Genomic DNA, 26,594 nt, shown 5'->3' with positions numbered 1-26,594 from the left:
TGCCCACCAGGGGGCGATGCTCTGCCCATCTGGGCCATTGCTCCATTGCGGCCTGAGGCAGAGGCCATGATGCCATCCTCAGTACCCAGGCCAATTTTGCTCCAATGGAGCCTTAGCTGCAAGAGGGGAAGAGAGAGATAGAGAGAAAGGAGCTGGGGGGGAGGGGAGTGGAGAAGCAGATGGGTGCTTCTACTGTGTGTCCTGGCCAGGAATCAAACCCGGGACATCCACATGCTGGGCCAATGCTCTACTGCTGAGCCAACTGGCCAGGGCCATGTATATCTAATTTTGTATTTTGTATTGTGGATTTTTCGCTCTATCATGGGATTTTGCAGTATATAAGTATTTTTATATATTTATTATTTTAATTATTTTTGTGATAAAATAAGCATTTTCTAGCCTAAAAATTTGAAAACAATATAAAAAATATTAAAACATATTAGTATTCACTAATGAGTACCCATATAGAATTTTGTATGTTGTTAAAATTACGTAGGCTTAAGAGTGTAGAAAATGTTTAAGAACATGGGAAGTGTTTAGAAGAATGTGGGAAAGGTTAATAGTGTGGAAAGGTTTATGAGTGTGGGAAGGGTTAATAAAGCCTTAAAAATATATATAAGTAATAAAATAAATATAAGGTGCTATTTTGCAGATTTTCACCTATTGTGGGGGGTTCTGGCACCTAACCCCTGTGATAGACGAGAGACCACTGGTATAGCCATCAGTAAAAATACCAAACCAATTTTAAAGTTATTAAAGCTTATATTACTACTTATTATAGATATTTCCATGGTTTTTTTCTGGTTATAAACTGGAAAATATAATCATATTTATACTAAGAGCTTACATGGAATTTTGAAAAGTGGAAAAGTCTTCAACCTGTGATCCAAACACAAGAAATCCTAACTGTGCATAAGCAAAGAATATTATAAAAAACATGATGGCAAATCCTGCTATGTCTTTGATACAGCGGGACAAGGTTGATGACAGCTGAAACATTGTCTTATTAAAGCCTATGAATTTGATTATCTGAAAAAGAACAAAGTTAATTGAAATAGAATATTAAAGATGATAATTACTTAAAATAAGTTAAATTAACTTCAGAAGAAATCTGCTTCAAATTAAAGCAGGTGCTTAATAATAATCAGGGGTATTTGAGGATTTGCCAGCAATCATTCCAAGACCAAAGTACTTTATAAGTTACTTTGTGGTGTCTGACCTGTGGTGACGCAGTGGATAAAGCATTGACCTGGAATGCTTAGATTGCTGGTTTGAAACCCCAGGCTTGCCTGGTCAAGGCACATATGAGAAGCCTCTCTAAAATCAGTAAGTAAAATCTTTTTAAAAATTACTTTATCGTTAAAAATATCCTTTTGTTTCATGACTTTGTAGTTTAAATTCCCATTTTGATATCTAATATAAAACTATTATATCTATTCTGTTGTATCTAATGTAATAAAATATAAATACCTTTATCCATGCAAAGAAGAAAGTAATAGCAATTATATTGTTGTAATAAATGATCCAGTATGCAAGAAAATAGAAGTCTGAATATTTTCTAATACTTTTTAACAGCTGTTTAAATAAGAGAAAATTCTGTATAATACAGTAGGAGTTGAAGAAAACGGCCACAAAACACCACTATATGGGAATAAAAGAGGGTTAGATTAGAAGTTATTTCTACATCTAAATCTCCTGCAGCCTATGAAGAAGCAAATAAAAATGTTCATTAAAAGTTCAACAAAGGGAGGGAGAGATAAAATATAGGCTTTTAGAAAATGGAAGTAAACCTCAGATTATAGAAGTTTAAGGTAACAATCATAAAGGTAGAAGAATATCAATCACCTGGCTATCTAATCTATGTCTATTTCTTTGAGTTATAAAGCACAAATGTATAAAATGATTATATAATTCTGACTAAGCTGTAAGGGTTTCTGCTCCATGTAACCACATGATACCTAAAAGTTTAATATTTCCACAATGTAACACTACAAGGAAAAAATTTTACCGTTATAAATAAATAAATAAACCCTTTTAGAGTCCTTTAACAACTTCTTTATGACTCACGAAAATTTTATTTTAATTTCCCTTGCCTGAAATACTCATTAAATATTTAACATTATGCCTGCCATATATTAAACACTATTGGGGATACCAGAAATATAGATGGAGCGTTTTCTAACTTCGATAAACTTTTAATCTGGTTTTGGGAAGCAACACTTAGATCTTAAATTGGCCAATAGGGGTGAAAGATCAGACTGAATCGGCCAAAAATGTTTGTTCTTACATTTGTCCTGCCTTGCCTACATCTCTATCTTTATTTTAGTATGTTCTTGTGACCAGGACTGGCAATCTTGGGAGTTTCTTTCAGGGACTATTTCCCCATGCTGGTGTCCTCTGTGACCACAAGCTACCCTCTGGCTGCTCAAACCTCCTCCCCCTTCAGTATTTTCCATAGGCTTGTCTTTTGGCTGTTCTTTCAAAATTCAGTGTGAGGAGGAAAGCAGATTTAGGCAACAGAGAAGAGTACATTTTAAAGAACCCTGTCCCAAAAGATCCATGATTTTCAACATGAAGCCCTGTAGGGAAGACATTTCTGAGTGGGGGAAATGAGACCCTCTGTGCACATGAAATCATAATACCTGTGGGATTACCTTTTCCTCTGGGCACATCGTTAGTATGTGCCATGAAAGTTCATTTTATAATACTTGCAGCTTTTAAAGTGAATCCCAATGAATAGAAACCTCTGCTTTTTATATATTTTTCTTACTGATGGGTTCATATGAGTTCCTTCAGCCATACATGGGGATATATACTTACCACCACAATTAGTAATTCTAACCAGTTCCAAAGACTTTTGAAATAGACAGACTTAAATTCTTTTATTTTTTTGCCTTCTTGTATTGTGTAGATAATAAGAAAAATTAAAAATGTGATCTCACAGGAAGCAATAAAATAATCATAGTAGCTAACAAATGTGAGGAGCTTCACAGAGTAAAATTGCCACGAAGTAAATACTCCTCCAGTTGCGGGGAATTCTGCCACCAATCTGTAAAATTAGATTTGTGAAAGTAATTGTACATTTCAGGCATTTGTATTTCAGTGTGTAATTCAATGTGAAATCTCTAGATTTTATTTATTGGTTTTAGAGAGAGGATAGAAAGAGGGACAGGCGGGGGGGGGGGCGAGCGGGAAGCATCAATTTGTAGTAGTTGCTTCCTGTATGTGCCTTTATGAAACTAGTAATATAAAATTAATACTTCTCCATGTTCTTGAATAGAATTTGAAATAATGAAACTGAATATAATGTTGCTTTACCTTTTTCATTATTAGCAGAACTATATTTATTTTGAAGCTTATAATTTTGATTTCAGCATAGACATGTAAAAACTGGAAACCCTAATGAGGGCTCTGGATGCTTTTAAAATTTGATATATTAATAAAGAGGTTTTGAGTCACTCACCTGATGATGCAGAACAGATTTACATTAGCATTGTATAATGAAAAGTCAATAAAAATAACTCTAGTTCCTCTTGTGATCCAGTTGTTCAGTTGAAGCTTGATGAACTTGTATTTAGTTTCAGATTTTGATTTTGATAAAGTGAAAATATATCCTCCATTTCGGTAAACACCAACCAATCCCCAGTGCCAAGGGAATTTGGTACTAGGCGGAGAGTACTTCCATCTGTTAGATATAAAAGAAGTTTCGGAGAGTTGAGAAGCCTGACCAAGAAGTATTTCAAGAATTTCAGCTAACCTTTGGTTAAAAGTGGTAGTTCAAAAAAAAAAAAAAAAGGAGCCTGACTGGTGGTGGTGCAAACAGATGGAACATTGACCTGGGATACTTAGGTCCCTTGTTCAAAACCCCGAGGTCACTGGCTTGAGTGTAGGGTTGCTGGCTTGAGCGTGGGATCATCAACATGATCTTATGGTCACTGGCTTGAAATCCAAGGTCACTGGCTTGAGCACAAGGTCACTAGCTTGAGCAAGGGGTCATGTGGCTTGGCTGGATGCCCCCATCAAGGCACGTAGGAGAACCAATCAATGAACAACTAAAATGACTCAACTACAAGTTGATGCTTCTCATCTCTCTTCCTTGCCTTCCTCTCTCTTAAAAGAAAATTGTTACGCCAGACCAGGTGGTGGCACAGTGGATAGAGCATCGGACTGGGATGCTGAGGACCCAGGTTCAAGACCTCGAGGTCGCCAACTTGAGCGCAGGCTCATCTGGTTTGAGCAAAAGCTCACCAGCTTGAGTCCAAGGTTGCTGGCTTGAGCAAGGGGTTACTCAGTCTGCTGAAGGCCTGTGGTCAAGGCACATATGGTAAAGCAATCAATGAACAACTAAGGTGTCACAGTGCACAATGAAAAACTAATGATTGATGCTTCTCATCTCTCCATTCCTGTCTGTCCCTATCTATCCCTCTCTCTCTCTCCGTCTCTGTAAAAAAAAAAAAAAAAAAAAAAAATTGTTACACTGACACTCTCCTACTTTCAATGAATGTTACATTTTAGCTAGACAAACAAGGACAAATTGATTCTTATTTTGGTTGTTAGGGAATGAAAGTTATTACAATTCCAAATTCATAGTATAAATTTTGGCATTTAAATGATCTTAATTGTTATGAGGATTTGGAATGTTGAATACCTAACAGATTAGTCTTGAAATTCTAATTTAAAATGTGTATTTTTTTTTTTTTTTAAGCAGGAGAGAGGGACAGTCAGGAAGAAAGAGAGATGAGAAGCATCAACTTGTTTTTGTGACACTTTAGTTGTTCATTGATTGCTTTCTCATATGTGCCTTGACCCTGGGGCTCCAGCTGAGCCAGCGTTCCTGTGCTCAAGCCAGTGACCTTGCTTCAAGCCAGCGATCTTTGGGCTGAAGCCAGGAACCATGGGGTCATGTCTATGATCCCATGCTCAAGTCGGATGAGCCTGTGCTCAAGCTGGTGACCTCGGGGTTTTGAACCTGGGTCCCTAGCATCCTAGGCCGATGCTCTATCCACTGCACACAGCCTGGTCAGGTAAAATATGTATATAAATAACTGATTTAGCCTGACCTGTGGTGGCGCAGTGGATAAAGCGTCGACCTGGAAATGCTGAGGTCGCTGGTTCGAAACCCTGGGCTTGCCTAGTCAAGGCACATATGGGAGTTGATGCTTCCTGCTCCCCCTTCTCTCTCTCTCTGTTTCTCTCTCTCTCTCTCTCCTTTCTAAAATGAATAAATAAAATAAAAATTAACTGATTTATCTGGAAACTTGTCATTGAAAGGGAAAGAGTGCATAGTACTGCAGTGTTTAAGATAATGTCAACATGTTTATGAATTTGTTAGATTTGTAAGAATTATACAAGCACTTCATTTTACTGAAGAACATTCAAAAATGAAAAGAAAAAATAAGGCAACCAAAACCACAAAGCAATGTGGGCATAATTCTGGGGTTACTGAGGAGGTTGTTCAAGAAAGGAGACATAATCATTGTTACTATTTATAATAGAAACATTGACTAATGATTAACAAAAATTATGGCATAATTATCAACTAAGAGGAATGAAAAGAATGTGTATAGAGGGAGTGGTATAAAAGGGATACATGACAGACACCTTCCATGATAGAGGTGATACATAAAACTGTAAAATCAAGTGATAGAAGTATAAGCATGTTATTTAGAAATAAGAAGTATATACCAGAAGAAACAACTAGAAGAGCTAAAAGTGGCTGCTTCTGGAGTAGGAAAGGTTGGACCTTTGTAAATATTTTTAGCTCTTTGGTGAATATTTAATTTTTGAAAAGATTTATTATCTGCCCCTAAAGATTTTCGTAGGACCCGAAAAGCAGTGATGCCAACAGCTGCTGTGCTAAGGGGAGGTAGAGCCTGTGGTGTTGGGCTTTCCCATTTTTAATATAAAGTGTAGACAGGAGTCCACACCAGCAGTAGCCTCAGCCATTTTGGAGAACAATGGCCATAACATCTTTGGCAGGCATCATTAGATACAGTGCCTAGAGCATAATTGCCACTTTTGAATACTGGCAAGAAGAGAGATATCACTAAAGTAAGTCAGACAGAATGAGAAAGGAGAAAAATTGCCTAAGACACCTAGGATACTTCTTATGGATTCCAAGAAGCATTTGGGATGTGTTTGAGGTGAATCTGGCCAGAGCCAGAACTCACTGAGTATTGAAAGATAAAAAATGGATGCTCTGCCTTGTGTCCAATGAGTTAGCACTTCATATACTAGAGAAAATGAAAACACTTTATATCAATATAATTTAGGTAAACAAAAAATAACAGGTTCACTCTTCCTTTTCTAAACACTGTGTCTCTGAATTGTCCTTTGCTACTATTATTAGAATAAGACCCCTGTTGGTATTATTTGGAAAATACACATATTTTCACAATTGTTTAAAGATACAGTGGTAAACTGCTAGAAAAAGTTATGTGTAATGTAACACTACTTACTCAGTATCATCTTTAAGGCCAAAGTCAGATATATCTTCATTTTCAGGAGTATATTTGTCATAACATTCTTTCATCAAAGACTGAAAGGATGAATAGACCTTGCATGTGTTGTTTCGGACTTTTAGTTGACGAACTCTGGGAACTCCTAAAAGTATGTTCTCGTAGTAGATGCGACTGCTGTTCTTTAAATCATACAAATTGTTTTTATTGTACCATGAGTCCCAGTACAGACCATCCAAAAGAGGTCCTTCCATAAACTTCACATAGAAAGATAAATGTTATGGGAAAAATATTTTAATGTCAACTGTATAATGGAATCTACATTCATGTTATTCATAGGAGTATAAAAATCAGTGAATTTGAGGATGAGTATGAAAATAAAATTATTCAAGACAACATTAATATTAATGATGATGATGATAATGACCTTGTCTCCTTGATAGGTTCCAAATTCCTAGCATGGCATTTATGATTTGACCTACTGTATTTCCCCATGTATAAGATGCTCCCATGTATAAGATGAACCTTAATTTGGGGGCCCAAAATTTGAAAAAAATATATTACATAAAGTTATTGAACTCAAGTTTTATTCATCATAAAATTCATACGACTCCTCATCACTGTCAAAACTCCCATCCATTAGCTTGTCCTCATCTGTGTCTGATGACGAATCACTGTCTTCAACAATGAGCGCAAAAACAAGCACGAAAAAGAAGGAAATGCAAGTAAAAAAATCTACAACTACTATATAAGATGCACCCAGGTTTTAGACCTCATTTTTAAAAAGGGTGCGTCTTATACATGGGGAAATATGGTAAGTCATAGTTTGGCTGTTTCTACCTCATCTTCTATATGTCTATACAGGTAATGTCAAACATAGGTCCATATTACTTATGCAGCATATTCTTTATTCTTCCTAGAATGTCCTTCCCTTACTCATCCTTTAGAACTCAACTGAATTGTCATCACCTCAGGAAAGCCTTTCCTACCTCCTCTACGTTATGTTCCAATGGTTGTGACATGGGATACCCAAAACTGCCATTTCCTTAACTGTTCTTTCCTCATAATGTAAGCATCTTGCTAAGTGTAATGGAAAAAACAAGTCTGCTCCAATGTTGAAGTAATTCTCTTATACAATTAAAAACACTATAAAATTATGTTTTGTATATGTACTCTTTACTATATATTGTACATTATTGTAACACACACAGTACAGGGTTGTATAGTATACTCAAATCACATATATTTTACTTCGTGGGCAATTTAAGGATTTTTTAAAGAATGATTTACACTATACACAATTAAAGACTGTCTTTGGATCCTAACCTCCACATAAGAAGCAAGTTTCCTATTTTCCAAATACAATAAATAATGATTAGCTTTTTAAAGTTATAAGAACTCTATCACACTGAGAATGCAAGTCCTCAATAAACACTTACTGGTTGGTTGCTTCTAATATAAAGAAATGACATTCATTTTTACTTATTTCTTCAACAAATATGTATCAAGTGCCTACTACATGTGCCAGGGTTTATGCAATACCTACAGCTACTTTATCCAATCACATGATACCTTACCTTCCAAAAATCAGTAATCCTGTGAATTGACTTAAAGTTGGTTTTTTCCTCACCAGGCACAGAAGTGTCCAAAAACAGAGATGACATAACTTTGTTTAAGTAATACATATGTGGGTTTACCATCCCAAAAGTCACTAAGAAGAAGAATTTTCTGTTTAAAAATTTGTTTAAAAATGGAGTTTATTATAATTAAATATTTACTTACAAGTTTGTTTCCATTTTGTTGTGAAATTCAATTTTAATTCTTGTATAATTATAAAATAATAAAAAATCTTTAAATAGAAATATACAAAACAGGAAGAAGATTCCTATAACTTCACTGCTAGAGTTAGATTTTGCATATACTCTCCAGGTTTTTCTATATGCATACACATTCATAAAGAAAATAACTATTTTGAACGTCAGCGTAATGGCGCGGTAGGAAGCGATACCGATAAATCTCCCCCAATACTCAACAAGATCTTCAACCAGAAACAGAAAAAACCTATCGTTGGAGCCTCCAGATGTTTCGCAATACACCCGAAGGTATGGTTGAGCGAAAAATTGGCTAAATATATAATCAAACCCCGAAGGAAAGAGGGAGTAAGAAATGCTCCGCTTTCCTCACTAACCTTAACAGGGCGGCTTTCACTGGGAACTGAGAATATAGAAACTGAGGCGGGCAAAGGGGGTGAATAGATCCAAGCCATGGCACAAACGGCCGAACCAGGCTGTAGCACGGAGATCCTAGCCGAGGAAAAACTGCCTGCGGCAACCCAGTCAATACAAGCTAAGACTCGCGCCAAACCCAGACAAAGAAAGACAAGCGGGGCAGCCATTTTCCCCGATCCCCTGGTCGGCACGCAGATAGTGGGAGAGAGATTCCTTCCAAAGCCCCGGGAGTGGGCGCCCGTGTTATCCCACAGAGAGGCAGAGTCAGAGGCCTTTGTGTGGGCCAAAAGCAGAATCTCTGGGCCGCCCCAGCGCCCTGAGGGAGCCGTGCACGGGGAGGGAGTGAGAGCCAATTCCAACGCTGGAACTTTTCAGTGCGGGAGGGGGTTTCACTCAGAGGGTGAGACTTCCGGCCTGATATCCTGGTCTGCGCACAGTGAGCGAGAGTTTCCTCCAAGCGCCCCAGGAGTGGGTGCCCACCCGTGTTACCGGACAGAGTGGCAGAGCCACAGGTCTTTGAGTGGGTGGAAGCCCCGCCTGATTATGCTAGCAGCTCTGACTGACTGAGCCTTACTCAGAGCCCTGTGCTGAGTGGGAATAGAGTGGGGAGTGGCCAGCTCTTTGAGCCTCTAACTATCTAGGCAGAGGCAGCAGAAACCCCATAGCTGGATTATCAGGCTACTAATTGAGGAAGGAAAGACTAGGAGAGAGGCTCCAGGAACACGGACTCAATCACTGTTGGAGCCTATAAATTCTAATGAGCCTCGACTGCCAACAAGGCTGAAGCACAATACATGACATCGCCATAGAGACTTATCAACTGCAAACTTCTACCTGAACGTGCCAAAGGGGCAGAACCCAGGGTACAGAGTCACCGACCAGGAAGAGGGAGAGAAAAGAAAAAGCAAGAAGATAACCTCTCAAAATCAAGAATAATCCGCAGACTTTATAACCTATCCCATTTTATTATATTTGTTCGTTTGTTTCTCTTATCTTCATTCTTGATTTTTTTTTTCCTCCTCCAATTTGGTCGTTTAACTCCCTGTCAGTCTTACTCTCTCCTCTCCTTGAACTACACTACCCATAAGTGTTACATCTCCCATTATCTTTTCTTTCCTCTTCCTTTCTCTCTATGAGGGTTGCACTCCAAAACCCTTAACTCTCTCTCTCTCTCTCGCTTTTTCTTTTTTCTTCTTTTAGTGGTTCCCTCTTTTTTCTCTCTCTCTCTCTCTTTCTTTTCTCCCTCTATATTAGTTTCTTCCTTTCTCCTTTACGCCTCCTCTCATTCAAACCTCAATAATGAACAAATTATCTTATCTGGGACTCAAACTTATGTTTGTGGCATTTTGGGTTTTTTTTACTTCACCTTTTTAACTCACTAGCAGTGCTCCCATCCCTGGCTCTCCATTTTATCTAGTTCTTGTTCCACTAAATACAATAGTAATTTTTTAATTTGTCCCCCATTTTCCTGTTTCCCTCTTATTCCTCTCATCATAACTCTTAGTCAACCAACACCTATAAGCAAATAATTTTATTCTTGACCCAAATTTTTTCCTTATTTGCTTTTTGTGGGTCCATACCCCCTTTTTTTTCTGGGTTTTTTTGCCCCTTTATAAATTCTCCCCAATTCAGGCCCTCCAGTACAGGCATTGTTTGTTCTATTTAGTACAATATAATTCACAGTTCACCACAAGATTTTCTCAAGAAAGAGGGGAGAGGAGAGGAGAGGATAAAAAGAGGGGAGAATAATATCCTTTTTAAAAATTTATTTTATTTTATTTTATTTTTCTTTCTTTATTTTTTTAAACTTTTCAATTTTTAATTTAATTTTTTATTCTTTATTAAATCTCATTAATACTATCAACAAAACCACCCTCAGATGCCATTAAGGAAGAGAAAATCAAATGTCATAGATACAAAAGAAAGAGAGGTAACACAGATAGATGAGGAAAAAATCTATGGAGAAAAAATTTAATATATTGGAAACCTTGGAGTTAAACGACAGAGAATTTAAAATAGAAATCCTAAAAATACTCAGAGATATACAAGAAAACACAGAAAGGCAATTTAGGGAGCTCAGAAAACAACTCAATGAACACAAAGAACATATTTCCAAGGAAATTGAAACTATAAAAACAAATCAAACAGAGATGAAAAACTCAATTCACGAGCTGAAAAACGAGGTAACAAGCTTAGCTAATAGAACAGGCCAGATAGAAGGTAGGATTTGTGAAATAGAAGACAAGCAACTTGAGGCACAACAGAGAAAAGAAGAAAGAGACTCAAAAATTAAAAAAAATGAGATAGCCATACAAGAATTATCTGACTCCATCAGAAAGAATAACATAAGAATAATAGGTATACCAGAGGGAGAAGAGAGAGAAAATGGAATGGAGAACATACTCAAACAAATAATAGATGAGAACTTCCCAAGCCTGTGGAAAGAACTAAAGCCTCAAATTCAAGAAGCAAACAGAACTCCGAGTTTTCTTAACCCCAACAAACCTACTCCAAGGCACATCATAATAAAATTGGCACAAACCAATGGCAAAGAAAAAATTCTCAAGGCAGCCAGGGAAAAGAAGAATACAACATATAAAGGAAGGCCCATTAGATTATCATCAGATTTCTCAACAGAAACTCTACAAGCTAGAAGAGAGTGGACCCCAATATTTAAAGTCCTGAAAGAGAGGAACTTTCAGCCATGAATACTATAGCCATCAAAGCTATCCTTCAAATATGAAGGAGAAATAAAAACATTCACAGATACAGAAAAGATGAGGGAATTTATCATCAGAAAACCCCCACTCCAGGAATTACTAAAGGGGGCTCTCCAATCAGATACAAAGAGCAACAACAACAAAAAAACAAAGGCACAAGTAAAAGCTCCAAGAAGAACACAATAAAACCAAATTTAAACTGTGACAACGACAAAAAGAAAGGGGGAGGATAGGATGGAGATTAACAGCAGCAAAGGACAATGGAGAGCAACAGTACTCACAAAATAGTGCACTACAATGAACAGGGTGGGAACCCTTTTCATTACTTAAAAGTAACCACCATTGCAAAAACCACCACAGAAGCACATGATTTAAAAAAGATAGCAACAGAGGAAAGATGTATGGAATACAATGAAATAAAAACAAAAGATAGAAAAATGAAAGAGAAGGATCAAACAAGACACAAAACTAACAGAAAGCAATCTATAAAATGGCAATAGGGAACTCACAAGTGTCAATAATTACACAATGTAAACAGATTAAACTCACCAATAAAAAGGCACAGAGTAGCAGAATGGATTAAAAAAGAAAATCCAACTGTATGCTGCCTACAAGAAACTCATCTAAGTAACAAGGATAAAAACAAATTCAAAGTGAAAGGCTGGAAAACAATACTCCAAGCAAATAACATCCAAAAAAAAGCAGGCGTAGCAATACTCATATCTGATAATGCTGATTACAAGACAGCAAAAGTACTCAGTGACAAAAATGGCCATTCCATAATGGCTAAGGGGACACTGAATCAAGAAGACGTAACAATTCTTAATATATATGCACCAAACCAAGGAGCACCAAAATATATAAGACAGCTACTTTTTGACCTTAACACAAAAACTGACAAAAATACAATCATATTTGGAGACCTCAATACACAGCTGACGGCTCTACATCAGTCATCCAAACAGAGAATCAACAAAGATATAGTGGCCTTAAACAAAACACTAGAGCACCTGGATATGATAGACATCTACAGGACATTTCATCCCAAAGTGACTGAGTATACATTTTTCTCCAGTGTACATGGATCATTCTCAAGAATTGACCATATGTTGGGCCACAAAAACAACATCAGCAAATTCAGAAAAATCGAAGTTGTACCAAGCATATTTTCTGATCATAAAGCCTTGAAACTAGAATTCAACTGCAAAAAAGAGGGAAAAAGTCTCACAAAAATGTGGAAACTAAACAACATACTTTTAAAAAATGAATGGGTCAAAGAAGAAATAAGTGCAGAGATCAAAAGATATATACAGACAAATGAAAATGACAATACGACATATCAGAATCTCTGGGATGCAGCAAAAGCAGTGATAAGAGGGATCATATCACTTCAGGCCTATATGAACAAACAAGAGAGAGCCCAAGTGAACCACTTAACTTCACACCTTAAGGAACTAGAAAAAGAAGAACAAAGACAACACAAAACCAGCCAAAGAAAGGAGATAATAAAAATCAGAGCAGAAATAAATGAAATAGAGAACAGAAAAACTATAGAAAAAATTAATAGAACAAGAATCTGGTTCTTTGAAAAGATCAACAAAATTGACAAACCCTTGGCAAAACTTACCAAGGAAAAAAGAGAAAGAACTCATATAAACAAAATCCAAAATGAAAGAGGAGAAATCACCACGGACACTGTAGATATACAAAGAATTATTGTAGAATACTATGAAAAACTTTATGCCACTAAATTCAACAACCTAGAAGAAATGGATAAATTCTTAGAACAATACAACCTTCCTAGACTGAGTCAAGAAGAAGCAGAAAGCCTAAACAGACCTATTAGTAGAGAAGAAATAGAAAAAACCATTAAAAACCTCCCCAAAAATAAAAGTCCAGGCCCAGACGGCTATACCAGCGAATTTTATCAAACATTCAAAGAAGACTTGGTTCCTATTCTACTCAAAGTCTTCCAAAAAATTGAAGAAGAAGCAATACTACCAAACACATTTTATGAGGCCAACATAACCCTCATACCAAAACCAGGCAAGGATGGCATAAAAAAAGAAAACTACAGACCAATATCTCTAATGAATACAGATGCTAAAATACTAAACAAAATACTAGCAAGTCGAATACAACAACATATTAAAAAAATAATACATCATGATCAAGTGGGATTCATCCCAGAATCTCAAGGATGGTTCAACATACGTAAAACGGTTAACGTAATACACCATATCAACAAAACAAAGAACAAAAACCACATGATCTTATCAATAGATGCAGAAAAGGCTTTTGATAAAATACAACACAATTTTATGTTTAAGACTCTCAACAAAATGGGTATAGAAGGAAAATATCTCAACACAATAAAGGCCATATATGATAAACCATCAGCTAACATCATATTAAATGGCACAAAACTGAAGGCATTCCCCCTTAAATCAGGAACAAGGCAGGGTTGTCCACTCTCTCCACTCTTATTTAATGTGGTACTAGAGGTTCTAGCCAGAGCAATCAACAAGACAAAGAAATAAAAGGCATCCATATCGGAAAAGAAGAAATAAAGGTATCACTTTTTGCAGATGATATGATCCTATACATCGAAAACCCCAAAGAATCCACAAAAAGACTACTAGAAACAATAAGCCAATACAGTAAGGTCGCAGGATACAAAATTAACATACAGAAGTCAATAACCTTTCTATATGCCAACAATGAAACATTTGAGAACGAACTCAAAAGAATAATCCCCTTCATGATTGCAACAAAAAAAATAAAATACCTAGGAATAAACATAACAAAGAATGAAAAGGACTTATATAATGAAAACTATAAATCATTCTTAAGGGAAATTGAAAAAGATATAATGAGATGGAAGAATATTCCTTGTTCTTGGTTAGGAAGAATAAATATAATCAAGATGGCCATATTACCCTAAGCAATATAGAAATTTAATGCAATTCCCATCAAAATTCCAATGACATTTTTTAAAGAAATGGAACAAAAAATCATCAGATTTATATGGAACTATAAAAAACCCCGAATAGCCAAAGCAATCCTAAAGAAAAAGAATGAAGCTGGGGGCATTACAATACCTGACTTCAAACTATATTATAGGGCCAAGACAATCAAAACAGCATGGTATTGGCAGAAAAATAGACACTCAGACCAATGGAACAGAATAGAAAACCCAGAAATAAAACCACATATATATAGTCAAATAATTTTTGATAAAGGGGCCAAGAACACACAATGGAGAAAAGAAAGCCTCTTCAATAAATGGTGCTGGGAAAACTGGAAAGCCACATGCAAAAGAATGAACTGGACTACAGTTTGTCCCCGTGTACTAAAATTAACTCAAAATGGATCAAAGATCTAAACATAAGACCTAAAATAATTAAGTACATAAAAGAAGACATAGGTACTGAACTCATGGACCTGGGTTTTAAAGAGCATTTTATAAATTTGACTCCACAGGCAAGAGAAGTGAAGGCAAAAATTAATGAATGGGACTACATCAGACTAAGAAGTTTTTGCTCAGCAAGAGAAACTGATAACAAAATAAACAGCCAACTAAATGGGAAATGATATTTTCAAACAACAGCTCAGATAAGGGACTAATATCCAAAATATACAAAGAACTCATAAAACTCAACAACAAACAAAAAACAATCCAATAAAAAAATGGGAAGAGGACATGAACAGACACTTCTCACAGGAAGAAATACAAATGGCCAACAGATATATGAAAAGATGCTCATCTTCTTTAGTTATTAGAGAAATGCAAATCAAAACGGCAATGAGATACCACCTCACACCTGTTAGATTAGCTATTATTAACAAGACAGGTAATAGCAAATGTTGGAGAGGCTGTGGAGAAAAAGGAACCCTCATACACTGTTGGTGGGAATGTAAAGTAGTACAACCATTATGGAAGAAAGTATGGTGGTTCCTCAAAAAACTGAAAATAGAACTACCTTATGACCCAGCAATCCCTCTACTGTGTATATACCCCCAAATCTCAGAAACATTGATATGCAAAGACACATGCAGCCCCATGTTCATTGCAGCATTGTTCACAGTGGCCAAGACATGGAAACAACCAAAAAGCCCATCAATAGATGACTGGATAAAGAAGATGTGGCACATATACACTATGGAATACTACTCAGCCATAAGAAATGATGACATCGGAACATTTACAGCAAAATGGTGGGATCTTGATAACATTATACGAAGTGAAAAAAGTAAATCAGAAAAAACCAGGAACTGCATTATTCCATACGTAGGTGGGACATAAAAGTGAGACTAAGAGACATTGATAAGAGTGTGGTGGTTACGGGGGGAGGGGGGAGAGGGGTTGGGAAAGGGGGAGGGGGAGGGGCACAAAGAAAACAAGATAGAAGGTGACAGAGGACAATCTGACTTTGGGTGATGGGTATGCAACATAATTGAATGAGAAGATAACCTGGATATGTTATCTTTGAATATATGTATCCTGATTTATTGATGTCACCTCATTAAAAAAATAAAATTATATATAAAAAAAGAAAACTATTTTTACAAAAATGAGATGACATTGTACATAATACTCTGCAAATTGGCTTTTTCCATATTGAAAAGTAGGCAATATACAATGGTGAATAGTCAAGGCTATTCAGACAGATAACAGTTTGAGTCCTATCATAGGAATATCTCTTACCTAATAGTTTTGCTATGAGAAGTGAGGTAAGGCATGTGGAACATTTAAAACTTGTTATGGCACATGGTAAAAGTTTTAACAAGTATTTTTTTTTCTTCTTTTCCAAGTGAGAGGAGGGGAGATAGACTCCTTCATATGCCCCAACTGGAATCCACCTGGCAGTCCCCATCTGGGGCTGATGATCTGCCCATCTTGGGTCATGTTCACAACCAAGCTATTTTTAGCACCTGAGGTGGAGGCTCCATGGAGCCTTCCTCAGCACCTGGGGCTAATGTGCTCAAACCAATCAAGCCGTGGCTATGGGGGTGGGAGGAGAAGTGGTAAGAGGAGTGGGAAGAAGTAGATGGTTGCTTCTCCTATATGCCCAGACTGGGAATTGAACCTGGGACATGCACACACTAGGCTGATGCTCTACCACTGAGCCAACTGTCCAGAGCCAGATTTTTTTTTTTTTTTTTTTTTTTTTGCATTTTTCTGAAGCTGGAAACAGGGAGAGACAGTCAGACAGACTCCCGCATGCGCCCGACCGGGATCCACCCGGCACGCCCACCAGGGGGCGATGCTCTGCCCACCAGGGGGCGATGCTCTGCCCATCCTGGGCGTCACCATGTTGCGACCAGAGCCACTCTAGCGCCTGGGGCAGAGGCCACAGAGCCATCCCCAGCACCCGGGCCATCTTTGCTCCAATGGAGCCTTGGCTGCGGGAGGGGAAGAGAGAGACAGAGAGGAAGGCGCGGCGGAGGGGTGGAGAAGCAAATGGGCGCTTCTCCTATGTGCCCTGTCTGGGAATCGAACCCGGGTCCTCCACACGCTAGGCCGACGCTCTACCGCTGAGCCAACCGGCCAGGGCCCAGAGCCAGAATTTTAACAAGTAATAACTAGTATTCTTTCTTACTTTCTCTTTCTAGGGGTGGGTGAATAGGTTTTAGAGTGGAGTGTGGCCTAAATATGTACTATTATTTTTTGCTAGAAGCCCTCTAATTTTTAGAAACCATGTATCTTCAACATCATTCCATGGCACACACGAGTCTATGACATTTTTTATTGTTGCATTATTTCACTGTACATAATGTTAAACAAATTGTTGATGGAGATTTAAGTTGCTTTCAAATTATAAAAAGATGTTTTTGATCTCTGAATAATGGGATTATGATTTTATATTTTTCCAGTCCCTAAATGTTCTGTAGGCATTTAAAAACCAGTCTAAGATATCCTAATTCAGGGGTCCCCAAACTACGGCCCACGGGCCACATGCGGCCCCCTGAGGCCATTTATCCGGCCCCCGCTGCACTTCTGGAAGGGGCACCTCTTTCATTGGTGGTCAGTGAGAGGAGCATAGTTCCCATTGAAATACTGGTCAGTTTGTTGATTTAATTTTACTTGTTCTTTATTTTAAATATTGTATTTGTTCCCGTTTTGTTTTTGTACTTTAAAATAAGATATGTGCAGTGTGCATAGGGATTTATTCATAGTTTTTTTTATAGTCTGGCCCTCCAACGGTCTGAGGGACAGTGAACTGGCCCCCTGTGTAAAAAGTTTGGCGACCCCTGTCCTATTTTATAAGACTGGCTATAATTGTCTATTTTTTTTTTTTGTATTTTTCTGAAGTTAGAAGTGGGGAGGCAGTCAGAGACTCCTGCATGCGTCCCACTGGGATCTACCGGGCATGCCCACCAGGGGGTGATGCTCTGCCCATCTGGGGCGTTGCTCCGTTGGGGCCAGAGCCATTCTAGCACCTGAGAAGGAGGCCATCGAGTCATCCTCAGCGCCCGGGCCAACTTTACTCCAATGGAGACTTGGCTTCCAGAGGGGAAGAGAGAGCTAGAAAGGAAGGAGAGGGGGAAGGATGGAGAAGCAGATAGGTGCTTCTCCTGTGTGCCCTGACCGGGAATCCAATCCGGGACTTCCACATGCCTGATGCTCTACTGCTGAGCCAACTGGCCAGGGCCTTATAGTTGTCTTTTTAATCAAGATCCAACTCAAGGGATTCAGAAGATGGCAGTGGAGTAGGCAGACACACAGACGCCCAGCTCTCAACACCAAACTGGAATACAAATCAATTTAGAAAAAATCAGCATGAAAAACCAACACTGAACTGCAAGAACAGCTCTCAAAAACCAAGGAGCAAAGAGGAAGCCACAATAATCCTGGTAAGGAGTGCCTGAATCTCCTCTGCTTACAGGAACGGAAGGGGGGGAGGGTTAGGCTGAGAGCCCAGAGAGGATTTCACAGAGGAAAAAGAGCAGAAACTACTGCTCAAAGCCACTTACCTGGCGACCAGGGAACAAGGTGGGTTGAAAAGACCAGCTTATCTCCCAAGTGGAAAGGTCGTGGAAAGGGACAGACTGTGAGGGGCTAAGGTATGCAAGAAATGAAATAAAAAAGCTGACTCATTCGTGCTGGAGGTGGCCATAGCTGGGGGAGGGACTGAACCTTTCACAAAACAGAGCTGAAGTGCTTCCGGATCAGAGATCTCTGGACATCTATCCAGCTCCAATCAGCGCAACAAGACACAGCTGAAAACAAGAAGTAGGGAGGAGGGGCAGTAACTCAGGTCTCCATGGAGATCTGAGATACACCTCCCCCTACTGAAGCTGAGAAAAAACCCTGCCCCCAGTGAGATTAGTTGGTGGAAGAGACCTTCAGCATCTCAGGTTACACCCACAGCATTCCTGGTTACAGTTTCAAGGAAGCCCCCTGCTGAGATCAGTTAACAAGACTATCACCTGTTAAGAAAACAAACAAATCAAGACTTCAAAGCTGCCCAAAACCGAAAGTGGATTACAGATAATAGCTGATACAAACCCAAGAAGACCTAGAAATAACACAACTGAAAACTGGAGGCAGAAAACACCAAGCCTAGACTCAACCAACTCTACAAAAAAAAAAAAAAGGAAGATGAGAAGACAAAGGAGTGCAATCCAAATGAAACCACAAGAGACACCTTTGAGAGATGAACTGAGTGATATGGAAATAATCAAACTTCCAGATGCGGAGTTCAAAATAATGATTGTAAGGATGCTTAGGGATCTTAGAACAACAATGGAGGGGCAGTTTGAAAACCTAAATAAAGAAATAGCAAACCTAAATAAAGAAATAGCAAGTATAAAAAAGAATCAGTTGGAGACGACAAATACAATATCAGAAATAAAGACCACAATGGAAGGAATTAAAAACAGGATAGATAGAGCAGAGGATCGAATCAGCAAGTTAGAGGACAACTGGAATGAAGGCATGAAAGCAGAGAAGAAAAGAGAAAAGAGACTCAAAAAGTCAGAGGAAACTCTTAGAGAGCTCTGTGACAACATGAAGAGAAATAACATCCGCATCATAGGGGTTCCTGAAGAAGAAGAAGAAAGAGAACAAGGGATAGAAACTTTGTTCAATGATATCATAGCTGAAAACTTCCCTAAATTAATGCAAGAGAAACTCTCACAAATCCAAGAAGCACAGAGGACTCCATTAAAGAGAAACCCAAAGAAACCTACACCAAGACACATCATAATTAAAATACCAAAGCTAAGCAATAAAGAGAAAATATTAAAAGCTGCAAGAGAAAAAAAAGTTATCACCTACAAAGGAGCCCCCATAAGGATGACATCTGACTTCTCAACAGAAACACTTGAGGCCAGAAGAGAATGGCAAGAAATATTCAAAGTAATGCAGAACAAGAACCTACAACCAAGACTACTTTATCCAGCAAGGCTATCATTTAAAATCGAAGGAGAAATAAAAAGCTTCCCAGACAAAAAACAACTCAAGGAATTCATTACAACCAAACCAATGCTGCAGGAAATATTAAAGGGCCTGGTGTAAACAGATCAAAGTGGGAAAAGAATACAGAAAAAAAAAGAAAAAGGAATACACCTTTAAAGAAGAAAATGGCAATAAACAACTACATATCAATAATAACCTTAAATGTAAATGGATTAAATGATCCAATCAAAAGACACAGGGTAGCTGCGTGGATAAGAAAACAGGACCCATACATATGTTGTCTACAAGAGACACACCTTAGAACAAAAGACACACATAGATTGAAGGTAAAAAGATGGAAAAAAACGTTTCATGCAAACGGAAATGAAAAAAAAGCTGGGGTAGCAATACTTATATCAGACAAATTGGACTTTAAAACAAAGGATATAGTAAGAGATAAAGAAGGCCACTACATAATGATAAAGGGAGTAATCCAACAGGAAGATATAATTATTATAAATATCTATGCACCTAATATAGGAGCACCCAAATATATAAAACAGACTTTGATGGATTTAAAGGGCGAGATCAACAGCAATACTATAATAGTAGGGGATTTCAATACCCCACTGACATCACTAGATAAATCCTCAAGAAAGAAAATTAACAAAGAAACAGCAGACTTATTGGAAACACTAGATCAACTCGATTTAATAGATATCTTCAGAACCTTTCACCCTAAAGCAGCAGAATATACATTTTTTTCAAGTGCTCATGGTACATTCTCTAGGATAGACCACATGTTAGGGCACAAAAGTGCTCTCAACAAATTTAAGAAGACTGAAATCATATCAAGCACTTTCTCTGATCACAACGGCATGAAACTAGAAATGAATCACAGCAGAAAAGCTCAAAAATTCTCAAACACATGGAAACTAAATAGCAGGGTGTTAAATAATGAATGAGATCAAAGAAGAAATAAAAAAATTCCTAGAAACGAATGACAATGAGCATACAACAACTCAAAATTTATGGGACACAGCGAAAGCAGTGCTGAGAGGGAAGTTCATAGCACTACAGGCACACTTTCAGAAGCTAGAAAAAGCTCAAATAAACAACTTAACCCTGCATCTAAAAGAATTAGAAAAAGAACAGCAAGTAAAGCCCAAATGTAGTAGAAGGAAGGAAATAATAAAGATCAGAGCAGAAATAAAGGACATAGAGGCTAAAGAAACAATACAGAGGATCAATGAAACTAGGAGTTGGTTCTTTGAAAAGGTAAACAAGATTGATGAACCTTTAAGTAGACTCACCAAGAAAAAGAGAGAGAGGACTCAAATAAATAAAATTAGAAATGAGAGAGGAGAAATAACAACTGACACAACAGAAATACAAAATATTGTAAGAAAATACTATGAAGAACTGAATGCCAAAAAACTAGACATAGTTTTTTGTCCTAGATGAAATGGACAAATTCCTTGAAACATACAATCTTCCAAAAATCAATCTGGAAGAATCAGAAAACCTAAACAGACCGATTACAACAAAGGAGATTGAAACAGCTATCAAAAAACTCCCAAAAAAGAAAAGTCTGGGGCCCGATGGCTTCACAACGGAATTCTACCAAATATTCAAAGAAGAACTAACTCCTATCCTTCTCAAACTATTTCAAAAAATTCAAGAGGAAGGAAGACTTCCAAGCTCCTTTTATGAGGCGAGCATAATTCTGATTCCAAAACCAGGGAAAGACAACACAAAGAAAGAAAATTATAGGCCATAATCTCTGATGAATATAGATGCTAAAATCCTCAACAAAATATTAGCAAACAGGATGCAACAATATATGGAAAAAATCATACACCATGATCAAGTAGGATTTATTCTGGGGAGGCAAGGCTGGTACAATATTCGTAAATCAATCAATGTGATTCATCACATAAACAAAAAGAAGGAGAAAAACCATATGATAATTTCAATAGATGCAGAAAAAGCATTTGATAAAATCCAGCACCCATTCATGATCAAAACTCTCAGCAAAGTGGGAATACAGGGAACATACCTCAACATGATAAAAGCCATCTATGAGAAACCCACAGCCAACATCATACTCAATGGGAAAAAATTAAAAGCAATACCCTTAAGATCAGGAACAAGGCAGGGGTGCCCCCTTTCACCACTCTTATTTAACATAGTCCTGGAAGTCCTAGCCACAGCAATCAGACAAGAAGAAGAAATAAAAGGCATTCAAGCTGGAAAAGAAGTAAAACTATCATTATTTGCAGATGATATGATATTGTATATAGAAAACCCTAAAGTCTCAGTCAAAAAACTACTGGACCTGATAAATAAATTCAGCAAAGTGGCAGGATATAAAATCAATACTCAGAAATCAGAGGCATTTTTATACACCAACAATGAACAGTCAGAAAGAGAAATTAAGGAAACAATCCCCTTAACAATTACAACCAAAAAAATAAAGTACCTAGGAGTAAACTTAACCAAGGAGACTAAAGACTTGTACTCGGAATATTACAAAACATTGATAAAAGAAATCAAGGAAGATACAAACAAGAGGAAGCATATACCGTGCTCATGGTTAGGAAGAATAAACATCATTAAAATGTCTATATTACCCAAAGCAATCTATAAATTCAATGCAATACCAATTAAAATACCAATGACATACTTCAAAGATATAGAACACATATTCGAAAAATTTATATGGAACCAAAAAAGGACACGAATAGCCTCAGCAATCTTAAAAAAGAAGAATAAAGTGGGAGGTATCACACTTCCTGATATCAAGTTATACTACAAGGCCATTGTACTCAAAACAGCCTGGTACTGGCATAAGAACAGGCATATAGATCAATGGAACAGAACAGAGAACCCAGAAATAAACCCACAGTTCTATGGACAACTGATATTTGACAAAGGAGGTAAGGAAATACAATGGAGTAAAGACAGCCTCTTTAACAAATGGTGTTGGGAAAATTGGACAGCTACCTGCAAAAAAATGAAACTAGATCACCAGCTTACACCACTCACAAAAATAAACTCAAAATGGATAAAAGACTTGAATATAGGCCGTGAAACATATGCATTTTAGAAGAAAACATAGGCAGTAAGCTCTCCGACATCTCTCGGAGCAATATATTTGCTGATTTATCTCCACGGGGAAGTGAAATAAAAGACAGGATAAACAAATGGGACTATATCAAACTAAAAAGCTTTTGCACAGCTAAAGACAACAAGAACAGAATAAAAAGACAAGCTACACAATGGGAGAACATATTTGACAATACGTCTGATAAGGGGTTAATAACCAAAATTTATAAAGAACTTGTAAAACTCAACACCAGGAAGACAAACAACCCAATCCAAAAATGGGCAAAAGAGATGAATAGACACTTCTCCAAAGAGGACATACAGATGGCCAATAGGCATATGAAAAAATGCTCAACATCACTAATCATTAGAGAAATGCAAATTAAAACCACAATGAGATATCACCTCACACCAGTCAGAATGGCGCTTATCAACAAAACAACACAGAATAAGTGCTGGCGAGGATGTGGAGAAAAGGGAACCCTCCTGCACTGCTGGTGGGAATGCAGACTGGTGCAGCCACTGTGGAAAACAGTATGGAGATTCCTCAAAAATCTGAAAATCAAACTGCCTTTTGACCCAGCTATCCCACTTTTAGGAATATACCCCAAGGACACCATAGAATGGCTCGAAAAGGAGAAATGCACCCGCATGTTTGTGGCAGCATTGTTCACAATAGCGAAGATCTGGAAACAGCCCAAGTGTCTGTCAGAGGACGAGTGGATTAAAAAACTTTGGTACATATATACTATGGAATACTACTCAGCCATAAGAAATGATGACATCGGATCATTTACAATAACATGCATGGACCCTGACAACATTATACGGAGTGAAATAAGTAAATCAGAAAAAAAAAAACTAAGATGAATCCATACATAGGTGGGACATAAAAATGAGACTCAGAGACATGAACAAGAATGTGATGGCAACAGGGGCGGGAGGTTGGGGGAGGGGGGAGGGGGTGAAGGAGAGAGGGGTTAGGGGAGGGGAGGGGCACAAAGAAAACCAGATAGAAGGTGACAGAAGACAATTTAACTTTGCGGGAGGGGTATACAGCACAATCAAATGTCAAAATAATCTAGAGATATTTTCTCTCAACATATGTACCCTGATTTATCAATGTCACTGTATTAAATTAAAAACAAAACAAAACAAACAAACAAACAAAAAGATCCAACTCAAGGTAACTCCTACAAACCAATTATTGATATATGATTGCCAGTACGTAGTCCATACAAAAAGAGGTAAATGTGGCGAGTGAGCTTACATCTACCCTATGTTGGACCTTCTAAAGATAAAGTGCTCTTTAATATTGATTAAATCAAAGTTAATGACCCCAAAACGGGCGGCATTCAGGCTGAGAAGTTTTTCTAGTCTTCCTTAAGAGATCTGCATTAATCCATTCATTCTGTGACTCAGTACAAGCATATTTAACTATTAATTGTGCAAAGGAACAGGAAGAAGAATAAGCAGACATTAAGACTAACTTCTTTAGCCTCATTTGTAGTTTGACTTATGAAATTGAGCAATGACTTATGAAATATATGGCTCTAAAAGAAATCAAGTTATAATTACCAAGTCAAGGGAATAATTTATATTCAAGATAAAACTGCCAACAGAAAGGAACAATTAATTCAATCAATGGTGACTATGAAAGCTTTACATCTGTAATCTCAAGTTTTGTCTCTTAAGAAATGGAAATAGTGTCAAGCTAAATGAATTTTTTAAATTTATTGATTCAGAGAGAGGAAGGGAGGGAGAGAGAGAGAAGAAAGGGATTGAAACCACAACCTTGGTGCACTGAGATGATGCTCTAACCAACTGAGATACCCAGACAGTGCCTCAATCAAAATAAATGTAGGATAATGTCTGAAATGTGTCACTAGTTTTTGAGGTTTTAGTACTCTGAAAACCTATAGTTTTATAAATCCCACATTTTATTTCTCATCTCTACATAATTTTAGTGTAAACAGCATTTTAATCTACAGCTATGTACTTACATATAGATAGGTCTATTAAAAAAATAAAGTAGAATAATAACTCCTGGAGTGTGATTGTATTTTCTACTTCCTCTCTGACATGCCGCTTAGGTTTTGGAATCCCTGTTAGATATAAAACAAAACTTATATTATTATCTAATTCATAATGTATATAAATAACAATGATAGAAAAACATCTTTTAGTGCTACGCTGTGTGAAGGACAGCTTCTGATTGTTTATTCTCACTTTCATGAGGGAGGAATATTTACTACCATTTTCCCATGGGGGTAAATGGGCAGTCATTTTGTGACTGTATACTAACTAATTTTATAACATAACATGGATATACAGGACAATACCAGTCTTAAAATGAAAAAGTAAAACACAAAATTAAAACTCCAAATCAGTCCTTGTTTTCACCACCAGGTCAATACTGATTTCTTGGCAAGTCTGTAGGGGGAAGAGAATGTGGCCTGGGGTTTGGTGAAGGTCACGACAACAAAGGACTTAGGAAGACTGGTCTAACTACGATCACTGTACAGCAAATGCCAGCGTTCAGCTCAAGCCTCGGGCAAGGGGCAAGTTCCATGTCTCCGCAGGGCTTCAGTTTTTCAGTCTGTAAAATGGGTTCACGTTCCCTCGCCGCTTAAAGGGAGGCCGTGAGGGCTAAACGTGCTGGAGGTCACATCTTCACATGAGCAGCTATGGGGCTAACAGAATTCTCTCCAGGGTACTAGGAATTGCCAGTTCCACCCTGTCCCACCCATTCACTGGAGGACGCCTCACCGCCTTGGTGCCAACGGGATGCCACAGGCATGGCGGACCTGGAAGAGACGCCTGTTCAACCTCCCCAGGCCTACCGCGCCTGCGCAAGCCGCCTAGGTCATGCGCCTGCGCGAGCCTCCAGCTCCTCGAGGGATGCAAGCTGCGCTACAAGTTGCAAGTGCGCGTGCGCACCGACGACATTCTGGAAGGATTTCGCCCGAGGCGGGGCTATAGATTGCGGCGTTCGTCTCCTGCGGAGGGTCGACTTCTAGGGCATACCTGGCTTTGGGCCTGAGGTTAATCATAAAAATAGTAATTAATTATAACGGGCTACTCTTTCTTGAATACCTTTAATATTTATTGGCTTGTTTGGTCTTCACACCCTCCTTCTTGAAAGGTAGGTGTTTTGTCGTCCTTTTAGTTCTGAAAAATCCGAGGGTGCAAAAAGGGTAAATAAATTACCCAAGTCTACGGCTTTTTGGGGCTAGGTGCGCCGGCCGCCAGGGCCCGAACGCCGTGCTAGGGCTGCCCGGTGCCGCTGCCCTGGTGGAACTGGCTGTTGACCGAAAGAGGTTGCTAGTAATAGCTCCCTCCCTTTTTCCACCCAGGATGAGTGAAGGGAGCGTTAAAATAGGTAAAAAAAAAATAAAATAAAAAAGATCCCGCTCTGCAGTGATTATGTAAAAAGGTAGGCCAGGGCCGTAGTCCTTGGGAGCGCAGACGCACGTCTGGCGCCGAAGCTGCGGAGGTGACAAGCCGTTTGTAAACCGGCTATAGAAAGGGCCAAACGAATTGGGCTGTGAATTAATGCATTTAAAGCCACCAGCATATGAGACAGAAGGGATTCTCACGTTGGTAAATGGAAAATAAAACGGAAAGCAGTCGAAAGGCCCCAGAACAGCAAGCAAAGAAAACCAATCAAGCTGTT

At 38.1% G+C, this 26,594-nt stretch overlaps 2 protein-coding genes across 3 annotated transcripts in view; one reads left to right on the top strand and one right to left on the bottom strand.

Annotated features, from left to right (window-relative positions):
* PKD2L2 (polycystin 2 like 2, transient receptor potential cation channel) overlaps positions 1-25,866 on the bottom strand; it is a 53,759-nt gene extending 27,893 nt beyond the window's left edge. Inside the window, exons 1-8 of the mRNA XM_066276779.1 lie at positions 25,688-25,866; positions 24,922-25,023; positions 8,036-8,169; positions 6,459-6,715; positions 3,464-3,685; positions 2,821-3,049; positions 1,471-1,641; positions 848-1,029 (exon numbers count right to left, since the gene is read on the bottom strand). Of these exons, the coding sequence (XP_066132876.1) occupies positions 848-1,029; positions 1,471-1,641; positions 2,821-3,049; positions 3,464-3,685; positions 6,459-6,715; positions 8,036-8,169; positions 24,922-25,023; positions 25,688-25,718 (1,328 nt within the window). The 5' untranslated portion in view covers positions 25,719-25,866. The remainder of the gene's footprint in view (positions 1-847; positions 1,030-1,470; positions 1,642-2,820; positions 3,050-3,463; positions 3,686-6,458; positions 6,716-8,035; positions 8,170-24,921; positions 25,024-25,687) is intronic.
* KLHL3 (kelch like family member 3) overlaps positions 25,865-26,594 on the top strand; it is a 384,889-nt gene continuing 384,159 nt past the window's right edge. For both annotated transcript variants that reach the window (XM_066272563.1, XM_066272564.1), the window contains exon 1: positions 25,865-26,063. The gene's annotated coding sequence lies outside the window, so the exon portion shown is untranslated. The remainder of the gene's footprint in view (positions 26,064-26,594) is intronic.

The sequence above is a fragment of the Saccopteryx bilineata genome, chromosome 4 (assembly GCF_036850765.1).
Source record: "Saccopteryx bilineata isolate mSacBil1 chromosome 4, mSacBil1_pri_phased_curated, whole genome shotgun sequence".
NCBI lineage: Eukaryota > Metazoa > Chordata > Mammalia > Chiroptera > Emballonuridae > Saccopteryx > Saccopteryx bilineata.
The sequence above is the reverse complement of the archived record's forward strand: the minus strand, read 5'-3'. Positions and strand labels throughout refer to the sequence as shown.